At 38.8% G+C, this 12,807-nt stretch overlaps 1 protein-coding gene across 2 annotated transcripts in view; it reads right to left on the bottom strand.

The window, feature by feature from the left end:
- FRMD3 (FERM domain containing 3) overlaps nucleotides 1-12,807 on the bottom strand; it is a 138,486-nt gene that overhangs the window by 44,182 nt on the left and 81,497 nt on the right. For both annotated transcript variants that reach the window (XM_080372765.1, XM_080372766.1), the window contains exon 4: nucleotides 7,790-7,868. In XM_080372765.1, coding sequence (XP_080228891.1) covers nucleotides 7,790-7,868 — 79 coding nt within the window. The remainder of the gene's footprint in view (nucleotides 1-7,789; nucleotides 7,869-12,807) is intronic.

Consider the following 12,807-nt stretch of genomic DNA (forward strand, 5'->3'; position numbering starts at 1 on the left):
TGCAGAGCAGAATCAGAGCCTGACTGTGTTTTTCAGAGACCACTAAGACAAGTTCTTTCAAACGAAGGAGAAGCATGCACAATGGACTGAACACCAGTGTCGCAAGCTTTACCAGAGGTTGGCTCAACATCAGACACTTCCTGTAATCCTGACAGAGTCATTTATGTCCCAGTTCAGCAAGAACCTATGAATGCTCACCTCACTCCTGAATTCAGTAAGGGTTATCCATGTAGTTCAGATTGGCTACACTTAGAAAAATAAGTTGCAATATCAGATCTGATTTTGCTGTTTCTCATGTCTTTCCACCACAGCTGTTTTTTCCAGGCCTTGGCACAACTTTATAGCCTGATTTACAGCCCTAAGTACTCAGTCTTACCAGCAAGCTAGTAAATGTATGCTTCAGTGCTTACACTCACGAATGTCTATCATTGGAATAACCTCATTTTCATCCATTATCCATTTGCAATACAGAGGACAACTCGAGCTTAGCCAAGCCCTTCCTGCAACTGCAGATGAAGGGTCAGCAGTATCTATTCTTGTTTTTAAGCAGGCTTTGTGACCCCCAGAGATGATGTTTCTAACTGCTTAATAGTCAATTTAGTTATCTATTTTAAGATGTTCAGTGAGGCAAGAAAGCTTTCCCACAGCCAAACTCTGTGGTTTGTCCACGTAGTGGTTTTTTTTCTTGTGTTCAGGTCACTTCACTCATTTCTATTCCAGTAACAAGCATTTCTCCCAGAGTTGTTGCAGTCTTTCCAGCTAACAGGCATGGTCACCTCAGGAGATCCAGCAGTGTTTCAAAAATTGTTGTCTCAGTGTGGTGTCTGACTTTGACTGCAGTGCTCTCTCCCATGCTGCTGTGCATATTCAGGTGCAGGGCAGCAGAGTGCAAATGAATGTATTTTCTGCATTCCTGGACTGGATGCTTTCCTCCCCCAGCAGGATTTGTGAGTTCTTTATGTATATTATTCTGGATACTAACTTCACATTGTGTCTTCTCCAGTAGATATCACCAAGTACACTGCAAGAGCACTAATCTCCTGCCAAAGTCTACGAACCTAACCTAAACATCAACTACTACATGTAATGTATGTAATGCCACAACTAAGAAAACACCTTCTCTATGCTTTTACAGTGCCACCTAGATAAAAAAGCTAATAGAAAAAATAATTATATTCTCTAGAAATATATTGCTTATCTACTTAATATTAAAGAAGTATTTTGGTATCTTATAAATTAAAAGAAAAGCCATCACTCTATTAGCTACCAACAAAACACAGAGGTGACAGATAGATCTTGGAGTCATTACAGACAGGTCCCTGAAATCAACTCAGAGTGCAGCAGCAGCCAAAAAAGCTAATAAAATGCTGGGCATGATGCAGGAAGATATTGTGAACAAGACAGAGGGACAGTCTGCCACTATTTAATGCCTTGGTGTAATCACATCTTGAATGTATAACCTAGCTCTAGTTCATCCATCCTATGTAGGACATAACTGAGGTTGACAGGTAAGAAAACTCAAATGAGTGAGATGGTGGAACCTCCCATACAAGGGGAGATGGTGACTGAGGGGGAATAAAAGTGAGTCTTACAAAATCTTGAGGGTAGTGGGAAAGGCAAACACAGAACTGCTATTCACTGAGTTCTGTAACACTGGAGCTAAGGGGAGGTCAGTGAAATCCAGGGAATTGCTTAAGGCAGATGAAGGAAAATACCTTACGCAGCAGGTAGTGAACTAACTGCCTCAGGAGGCTGTGAAGAAAAACAGTATTACTAAGTAAAAAAAAAAAAAAAATATAAATGATCAGACAAATTCATGAACAACAGATCTAGAAAACAATACTGAAATAAATATGCAGGAATGTAATTGTTAAAATTGTTAATATAATAATTCCAGAAACCTTTTAGTGAATTTGGATGAGAAAGAGATCTGTTTGTTTTCTTATTTTTCTGGAACAATATGGAAGTTTTGTTCACACTGGCGTGGCTTAAACCCATCACAGCACTTGTAAAACAGGTACACATGGCAGTATGTGTGCCACAGTGATGTTAGTACAGAAGTTGCTTTTCAATCCACCTACCCAGATATAAGTCAAATTCTAGCAGAGGAATTTGGAACTAGGGACATAGTAATCATGTCCTCAAAACACATTCAAACACAGGAAAAAAGAAAAATCTATTTCTATTAAAATGTCTAAGACTGTAAGTAGTAGGAACTACCTTGTTACCTTACTTGGGAAAATGCAAGACTGTCTTTTGCGTTAACAGGCAGCTGTAGGAAGAACCTCTCTCCTTGTTCTATACCTTCTGGAGAGAAGTACTGATGCTAAGTATTCAAACACAACAGAAGTAGTAGCATCCCTTAACTCCATCCTGAACCTATGTCTCCCACAGATGGCCAAAACAATCAGAGAAGCTCTGGATTCATAGTATTTTATATATATATATATATATATATATATATATATATATATATATAAATGTAAAAACCAAATAAACAAATCAAATTAAACAAAAAAACCTAACCAAACAAAAAAACCACCACAACACCATACACTAAAAAAAAAACAACCCCAAAAACCAAAAACTCAACAAACAAACATCAAAACTACTCCCTCAGAAAAAAATAGTCCATTCTCCTGCCATGGGGTGGAGGTGTGAAAATCACTTGAATAACAGCTTTCCAGTAATCTCAGATCTCTCATTTCTGTGATCAGGATCATGACTGCCACTTACAACTAGCAGTGTGGGGGTTTGTCCTTCTGGCTTTGGAACTGGCCAGGGCCTGCACTGCAGTGTATGGTCTTTCCTTGGGAAAAGGGAAAATGTGAAAAATTAACATGCCAGCCAGCTGCTTGACACTACTGGCTACACGGGAAAAAAAACAGCTTTATTGCTATACAAGAACTAATTTCACTGATGAATAATGAGGACAAAGGAGTGGTTAGGGAAAAGCTTTATTTTGGATGCTGGGTACATAAAAGCCTCACTACGGCACAGGAATAGCTTCCCCTCTGCAAGCTTCCACAGCTGAACTGCATCTTCTCAGCGCCTCCTGCCTTCCCCTCAGAGCACCACAAGAGGACCTTGGAACATGTAAGGTCTCCTCCCACAGGCACAAGCTCCACCAAAACACCCAGGACTCTCCTGGATAATTTTTTTCCCTGCCCCAAATGTTATGTGCAAGCCTGCCTGCACCAAGCATAACTCGCATTCATTTTTAAGACCTATGCTATTCAACATGATTGTGAGCCCAATACTATTAAAACAACAAACTCACCTGCCAACTGCCAATATGGCCCTAAGAAAGCCAGAACAGACAAGCTGACTTGCAGAGGCATCAAAACATAGCTACCATTGCACATCTCAAGAAAAGCAGGACTGGGTATCCAGAGCAGCAGAGGTATTCCTAAATGATGCCTGGAACAGGTTTCAGCAGCACAGTCCTACATCATACTGGCTTACCCTTGGAAGGATGAACATATTGCAAGACTTTTCAACTTGCACATAAATGGTTCGATATTAAGATATTCAAGCACTAACAACCAGCTGGAGCACTACAGCCCCAACTGGCCTCTCGTTTCTGGAGGGAAAAGCAACCGACTCTTCCAGCACAAGTCAGTATCAAATACAGCTGTTTGAGATAGGACTAGTCAAGCACGTTATGCATGCAGCTACATTGTTCTTCCTTGCCCGAGCTAGCTCACTCAGGGCTTTAGAATTTGCCATGTTTACATACCTCAAGTCTTTGTCATTTTATATGATTTCTAATTAAACATTTTTTTATCTGCTCTTCTTGTATCAAAGTACTCATTACACTTTTGTAACAGCCTAGTGACTGAAGAACTGCTTCTTGGGTTAGGAAATATGGATTAGAAAAGAAAGGGCATGATAAAAATTGATTGAAATAATCCATCTTTGGTTAATTCCATCACCTACTTATTCATGCCCTCTTCTAGGTCTGTTTTTTCTATAGTAATCATGGATTACTGCTGACACAGTATTATCTGTAGCATTTTAGATCATTTCTTTGAGACCTCAAACGGCTTTATATTCTCTCATTTTAATTATACATACACAGTATAATGTAGGAATTTGGAGAAAAGAACACGTGAGGCCTTGGGCTGCTCTATTACATGAGAAAGAACACTGATTTATTTATTACCTAAACAAGAATGCTGAAAAGAAGTAACGCAGTAAAATATCGGTACCCGGGTATGACCAGTCCTTGGATCCATCTGTTCACACTCCTTTGACTGTTCCCATTCTGTTCACATGCAGCATCTCAGGCTTTCCCAGCTATGGACTCTCCCAGGGCTTTGACCGCTGATCAAAGAACAGTGGAGAGGCACAGAACAAAAACGTCTGTGCTTTCCAGAGAGTGCAGTGGGATGCTGTGTGTGCTGCAGATTGAATGACCTCTGTAGTTACAACTGACTTCACGGAAATTTTGCATCTGTGCATGCCCTGCCAGCAGAATAATCCTGACCATCATAGTGAGCTCTGGAGTATCATTTTTTCTGCACGTGGTTCCACGCACATAGCTAAAGCAAAACTCCTCTCACCACCAAGCCTATCACGGTCTCTGGAAAAACAACTGAAATGCACCAAATAGACTGCCCCACCAAGAAAACAGTATTTCCAAAATTAAAGACAGATCTTCTAAATCCGTGTTGGCACAAGTTAAGGAGATGAGCAAAGAAGGTTAAGCACTGAAGCGCGTTAAGATTTGGACTTTGTTGACAAGTTGGGTTTCATGTAGTCTGTCATTACAGAAACAGGAGAGCTCAAGGTGACAGCCCTCATGGCCACTGAAGTTATTTGTGAATTACAATCCCAGCACCAGCTGACTGTAGAGAAAACAGCGATCAAGGACCACACAGAACCTCCCTCTGTAGCATGAGGCAGAACTTTTGTCCTGAGTCCATAAATTTCCTATTTAACAGTAATATCTCAAAGTGCCCTAACACCCAGAGGCAGGCACTGGTGTTATTTCAAAAGCATAGTTATGGAAGTGCTCATTAATTAAACTGAGGGAAGATGAAAGTACGCAGCTGGAATGGTACAACATGGCTGACGGTATGCACAGGCATCCTTAGCAGTGGAACCAAATGCAGTGACAAGCAAGTGCATGGCATGATCCTTTGCCCAAGGCACTCCTAGTCTCTAAACACACAGCACACACACATTTTCAGGCTTTTATGGGGTTTTTTTCTATATCATAGGCAGAGGACTAACTTCAGCTATATCATTCTCCATCTTAATTTCCTGAAAATAGTTCCACCTGTAAAAACACAGACTAACTAAAGGATAACAGTCCAGACGAGCACACCAAAGGTAAGATAGAAATGAAGCAGCAGTAATCTGAGGTGAAAAATACTGTTTTATTCCTGCAAGCAATATCTACATCCTGAATAGTACTTCTACCCACTGTTTTCAGAGAAATCAAACCATTTGGCCCACACACACAGAGCTTCATGTATTGAATAGATGATATTTTTTTTGCATCAGATATTGCTATGGAAGAGTAGGAAAACCAGCTCTTTTTAACATCTGTATGTGTCTTTGATGTCTCTGAGGTACTTCATTAAAGATTTATTCCTATAAAGCTTTTACAATGACTGCATCGACAATAATCCACATGGGGGATTTAGACAGGGTTAATTAATATTCTGAACCAAAGAGCAGTATGACAATATGACAGGATGTCTTACTGTATCTTAATTTCATTATCTAAATGGGGACTACAGACACACATCGGATTTCTAGCAAGAGAGCAGCTCTATGACATGCTTAGTTAGGCACAGAGAATAGCAGAAATGCAAAGCACAGTTACTCAGACTCAGCTGACTGCATATACAGCTATGAAATACAAATAGCGTTTAAGTCAAAGAGGACAATATTATTAGTTTATTTTCAAATCATCTTCAGCACACACTGCAACAAATGTGATTGTCCAGTAAACAGCAGAGCCAGAACAAAATCTACCAAAAAGCCAACTAGCTGTCAAGGTTTCATGTCTGCCCTCAGTCAAATACTAATGGACCTTCCCTTTCTTGAATTTCACCAATCATTGCAATTCAAGAAAAAAAAAATTAACTCAAGCCAATTTGGAGTGTCACCTGCAAACTAACCCTCTGCTTCAGATGAAAAAGCAAATTCTCAGAGGTGAGTTACATGAATACACCTCACTTCCTTGTTTCAGGATGATTTCTATGTTTTGTTACTGTGTTAGAGACCTGGGCAGAGACAAAGCTTCCCAAATAGCTGTATCAGGAAACTATAAAGCTGCTCAGATACAAAAAGGTGTCACGTGCACAAGGTGGACATATGAAAAAAGAAATTATTTCTCTTTTTTAAGGTCTTAATAGTATTAGTTTTAATAAAAGACCATAAAACAGTTTTTTATACAGCTGCTTGACTGCAAAAAATAATTTGAAATATTCTAGCAAAGCCTAAAACATACTGACAGCACAATACATGTCAGTGAGCAAATTCTAGGTGCTTTGCTTTTTAACAAAACTTCTCCTGGAAGGGTACTGAAGCAGGTATAAAAAAAAAAATCAATTAATTAAGGCTCTTGAATGAGGGAAGTCTATACAAAGTTGATACTCTGGCTCATAAAAAGTTAAATGTTCATCCAAGGACAAACACTAACAAATAATGAAAATCCCTTGACTTCCTGGCTTACAACCTGTTCACTCAGCTAGACAGGTTCAGTATTTCACCTAAGATAAACAGCTATAATATGAAATGCATGTTCCAGCTGCTCTGTACAAACTACAGACTTACCATTCAGCAGAATGCGAGCTGTTCCTGAAACTTCCAGTATAAGACCAGGGATAAGGGGATCACTCCCGCTCATGAAGTGACTTGCGAGCATAAAAATGTGCAGGGCTTGGGGAAAGCATCAATGGAGAACTCAAGATAACAAGCACTCAGGCGCTCTGTGCTTCCACACAACTACTAGTCAGCGGTATGAGCTGCTGACTAGCAACACAGTGAGTTGTACATAGTCCTGCACAGCTGGTGTAGAGGTCAAAAGATCTGTGACTTTCCTACATTTTTTCCACCAAGCGCATTTATTGAAAAACACCCGGAGCAACAGAATATTCACAATGGCTAATAAGAAGGACAAATTTCCATTGTTAAATATGACTGATCCGTTGCACAGCTGTGTTTTCACATCATAAGCTGGAAAATTCCAATGTAAGTAACAAGACTTCTTAACCTCCAGAGCAGCTGTACTTTAAAAACACAAATATCTTGCACCCCTACATCAGTTTGCTAAAGGTCTATCATTAGTTTAAAAATACTTTCTTGTTTGTGGTCCTAAAGACACACACAACAGAAAATTCAGTGAGACTATCCATGCTCCTGTTGAAAGAGCCAGGGCCACACCTGAATTAAACTTGAACAGATTCATTCACCCTAAAAAAACCAAACACCTCAGACACAAAAGGAACTTACTCAAGAGCACAACTCTTTCCCAGAAAGAGTCAGGACAGTCCTTACCCAATCATTTAACCACTGCTTCTCTTTCTAAAAGTTTTTCAGCATCACTGCCTCTCTGTTATAGAAAAGTCCCCTCTGTGTTATAGAAAAGTCCTCTCAAACTTCTTTTAAATATCTACAGGTATCACAATAAATAAAAAAGCTCTCAGTAGGGCAAACGCCTGTCTACTCTAGTATTATAACATAGTGAGAACCTTACCCTATGCAACAATCTCTTATTTTGAATTTGTTAACAATGTACATTAAATGCACAAACACATTAAAAAAAAATTACCTGGTGAGCTCTTCTTTAATCTTCAAGGGTTCATGTGGGTAGAATTTCACTCTAAAGCACATGGTATATGGTGGATGAGCTGAAACATTATAAAGAAAAAGCATGAGAACAGTAGCAAGCAAACACTGCCTCAGCACTCTGAAGGATTGCCCTCCAAGAGTCTTACAAATAGCCTGTGTGGTGGTTAGCTCCAGAGCATCAGGCAGGGACTCAAACAAAACCAAAAATTATTTATACATATAAAAAGAACAGAACATATGGCAAAAAAAGGCCAAAACACATACAAAACACAGCTAACCAAGGCAAATCAATTTATAAATGGTTTCGCACCTCACAAGAGTTATTGCTTGATCCAAGAGGTACAAAACACATCTGAGCTGCCTTTTTCTTTTGGCTATTGATAAACAGGAAGTAATTGCATATTGTCACAATGAGATACAAAAGTATTACGTATATTTGTTACTTCCTGATAATGATTATGCCTAGACTATAAAATGGCAGAATTAAATTTGGTTACGAAGCTAGAGACCACAGAACTGTTTCTGTTTCCAGTATTTAATAAGGCTACATTACCTGCTCCTGAGCTATGGTACCAATACCAGACCTTAAGTACAATACTGCTTCCAAAAAAAGGAAGGAAAGAAGGGAGGAAGGGAGGGAGAGAGGGAGGAGGGAAGCAAGATGACAGTAACAGGAATTATTTCAATTCTGAAACCAGTGCCTCTCAGTTTTACATTAATGAACACAGCTTTATATCCCACTTTTGTATCTTTGATGGCATTCAAAATAACTAATCCTAGGCCAGTTGATCTTTCAGTGAGGGACAGAAAGCAAATCGAAGACTACCATTATAATGAAAGAGGCATCTTGTGATATTCATGTTAGGATAAAAGACATGGGAAAACCAAGTGGAAGGCTTAAGAATAACACATCAGGCACAATACACAGGTAGGCAGAGCCCTCAGAGCTATCTGCAGCCAGGTAACGTTCATGTTTCAAATCTAGTTCAAAGCGAGAAGGAAAATACTGCATCTTCAAAAGGTAAACAGTTTGGGGAAAAAACACACCTATATTTACACAGGCCATGGTAACTGGCAGGCCTGCTGGTAACACCAAGAGGGAGCACAGAGATGGAGGAAGCACCAAGGCATAACTGCTGTCCGAGTAAGAAATGTGAGGGTCCTCTTTACTAAAACATTTATCAGCACAGCCATTTTTAGATAGACAGAAACAGAAAAATAGATAAGGCTTCAAACAAAACGGAAACCTGTGAACATTGTGCTCATTTGGGAGTGTTCTGCAGACCTGAGTGCAGAACTGTAATCCTTTTATTAAAATATTTACCTTTGAAATTAACTTTCTGCATATTTACACTAGTACTCAACATTTATAGACCCTCTTAACAAGGTGGGGGGTTGGGGTTTTGTTCTATTGGGTTTTTTTAAAGGAAAGCACCCATGCAACTTTAATTCACAGTAAAGTGCAGATCTGTAATAGTCCAGTTAGTTTTAAAAGTCCCTTAATCTTAATGTATAATCAAAGTACAGAGTCAATCTAACTTTCCCAAATCCTGAAGAGATGGTACTTTTACAGGAGGGGAAAAAAGGAAAAGCAGAAGAAAAGGGCAAAGAAAATTACAGAGAAAATGAAGAAAAAGATCAGGAGAATCAGATAATTACTTTTTAGTTACTGTAATCTCTAACAGTAATCACTGAGCTACTGTAACATTTTACTGTACCATCTCCTGAAGCTTACTTAGGTCACCGGCTTGTATAATAGCATGTGGACATTAGTTCAACAATCATGATACTCTTAAAGCTACTTTGACTGTAGTATTTATTCATATGCTGCAGTCTTCCAGAAACTCACCTCTAGATATCACATAATTCTATGTGATATACAAAGCAACAGAAAATAAAAATGCATTGCAACTTTTGTTATGGTTGGTATCTTTTGGAGAGTTCAATTGCTTTTGAAGATGAAGCAGTATTTTCCCCTTTAACAACCCCACATTGCACTTTTTAAAAGCATGATCAGCCTTAACAAACCTGCTGATTTCACCTTCTTTTACTTGTTTAAATAACTACTCATTTAAGACACAACGTCTGAAGAGATGGGGATGGAAAAATGAAAAATACAGAAAAAAAGAAAGCAAAGAAACAGTAACAAATAGAAACAAGAGGAAATGGAGAAAGAAACACAAGCTCTAAGTGTTTCCTAGGGATGGTTTGAACATTCAGGCTAATCAAATCTGGAAAAGGCCTCTGAAGGGAAGCAAAACACTCCAACTGCTTTCTGTGGGTTTTGGCATCTTAGATGTGACCACAGCATTGTCTTACAGTGACTGGAAATAGGCTGCAAAACAGAGGACATTGTTACGTCCTCCCTGCCCTGTAATGGCACTAGAAGGTAAACTGAATTCAATGTCCCAGAAAGGGAAACAGACATACAGAAATGCACTAAGGAGTCATCTTGCCTGGACAAAGCAAAAGATAACATAAGTCATCTTAAAGGGTTCTCTCTTCTCAATAGCCTTCTTAAAACTAAGCACGGGAGTAAAAATTGAACTTCCAGAATACGGTTTCATTTACAAAACACGACAGAAGAGCCAACCTGTACTAAATGAGCAAGAGTTCTTTGTCAGAAAAAAAAAAGGCTTTTAAGTGTCCTGGCAGATTTAGAGGTAGTTTGTGCTTGAATTAGGGATATGCAGAAATAAGAACAGACAGGGCATGGCTCTGCAGGGCCCTTAGCTATTACAAGCCTACTGCAAGACCCTAAAAATGTACTGAATTTTACGCAAAGTTTTGGATGTCAATGAAATGACTGAAACTTTGGTTGTTATAAAAAGAAAGGAAAAAAAATATGTTAGAGTTACAGTAGAAGAGTCACACTCTGGAAGTTTATGGCAACCACAGAAAAGCAACAGCTGCCTCATATGAAAAGAGTACCACAGCAAGGAAAGAATGGCATACACTGCACTAAAAAAATAGTCCACATTGTTAACAGTAAAGGTTATAATAGGAAATGTTTTCCTTGTAGCAGAAAGACAGTAAGTATACACCAATGCACAGAATATGCATAGGAAATTTGGCAAAGCAGTTTGAAGCCTACTTTGCAAACCTTTTCCTGGAGTCAAGCTTCTGTAACAATATTCCTCCTCAGCTGTGCAGCAAGTAATACAAAACAAGGCTGCTGCAGCCTCCTAAACAGAGGTCCTTTTCTCAGTAACACCTGCAAGAATGGCACAGTCTTGACTGACTTGCAATTGGAAATGTTAAAAAGAATATGATACCCTCCACTCAATTCATCTCTGGAGATAAGAAGGTACCCTGCAATCACTGAAGGAAACAAGATCCTGGTTTTCTGTTCCTCTTTCCCAGTTAGAAAACCAGCCACAAACAATGAACACTTGAAAAGGGAAGGAAGGAACACCCACAGCTATCCACTTGCCTCGCCATCTTAATTTTAAAATGGATCGTAAGCCTAATGTTCCTCAAAAAACACATTTGATGATATGCAAACATTTATTAAAGCCTTTGTCTTACAGATTTTACAGTACTGGAGAAACACACCAGAACCTCTTACTCTCTGTCACTGTACGCTTGTAGTGGAAAGCAAGACAGAGAGTGAACCGTATCAGCTCGAGATGAGATTGTCAAGCCAGACAATTCCTCAATTCCTTGAAAGCAAAATTACTTTCTACCACTTACTCACACATTAAAGTGGAAACATTAACAACAAACCTTCCCAAAACAGATTTCAATTTGCAGAACATTTCTTCAACATAAAACCAGCCTGAATATAATCCGCTTTATAATAGCTATAAGCCTTTTCTTTCAGCGTGGTCCTTTATTTGTCAGATAAGAACCAGCTGGTATAGTGAAATGCCCAAGGCTTTGTCAGAATTCCCCACCATCACAGGCTTTGCTTTCTCGCTAAAAAAGATTCACAATTACAGTAATTTCAAAGGACTTTAGCATGAAAAACAGTACTGGCTGCAAACTCCATTGCAATAGGGCTATTAATTTGGCACTTTATGTGCTAACAGCACATAAAAAAGGAAGGCAAAAGAACAAATACAAACATTTAAATTATATCAAATGCTGAAACCAGTCTAGACCCTTCCTGAAAGAAATACATACACAGCATGGAAGGTTTCCAGGCAACTGGTTTTACGCTGTTAAGGTTTATTTCAGTTGTATTTAACTAAGACAATGTATATGAAACAGTAAGGATCTCCTAGTTAAAACCCAAGCCTCTTAACATCCTGACCAGAGCAAAGATATAGCAGCTTCACCCCTTGGCACAGATACCAACGTGTAAGGGACAGAGTCTCATGTGCATTCATTTTCAAGCAAAGCCCACTGCATGATTTGTCTTCTGTGAAGTTGAAGAGCTTATAGGGAATGAGAAACCTAATAAAAATTACACATTCATACTACCATTTTCTTCATAGAAAAACAATCTGAAACAACAAGAGAAATATACTTATGTAGTAGAAAATTTGTTTTTAGAAGCTGGTGCAAATCTTGATTTAAGTTTTAGAAGTGTGAACCAAAGAGGGAGAAGGACAGAAGATTCTCAGCTGCCACTTCTGGGAAGGTTTTCTGTTTGTTTTTAACAGCCTGCTTTTCATCCAGCACAAATACTAGCTTCTGTAATAAGCTGTAGTGTTGATTTTTTGATTAAACATGGAGTACAGATGGATACTGAAAGCCAAAAGCAGATGTTTAAATTATCTTCATAGCTCTGAGAATGTAATATTGCAGAAAACTACTTGCATCTCTCCTCGATGTTACGTATTTTCTAAACTATGCTACATTACTGAAAGTTAAGTGAAAAATCAAAAAAAAAAACCACACACAAAAACATTACACTCAAACAGTCTTCAAGTTTGCTGATGCTGCAGAAGGATCTCTGGGGAACCCTGAATACATATGCTGTTGCTTCCATAGACCTTTTCCCTTACCAGATGAATTGGCTGTTTATCCATACAACTTGCTGTGCATGTTCCA

The sequence above is a fragment of the Falco punctatus genome, assembly GCF_963210335.1.
Source record: "Falco punctatus genome assembly, chromosome: Z".
NCBI classification, from domain to species: domain Eukaryota; kingdom Metazoa; phylum Chordata; class Aves; order Falconiformes; family Falconidae; genus Falco; species Falco punctatus.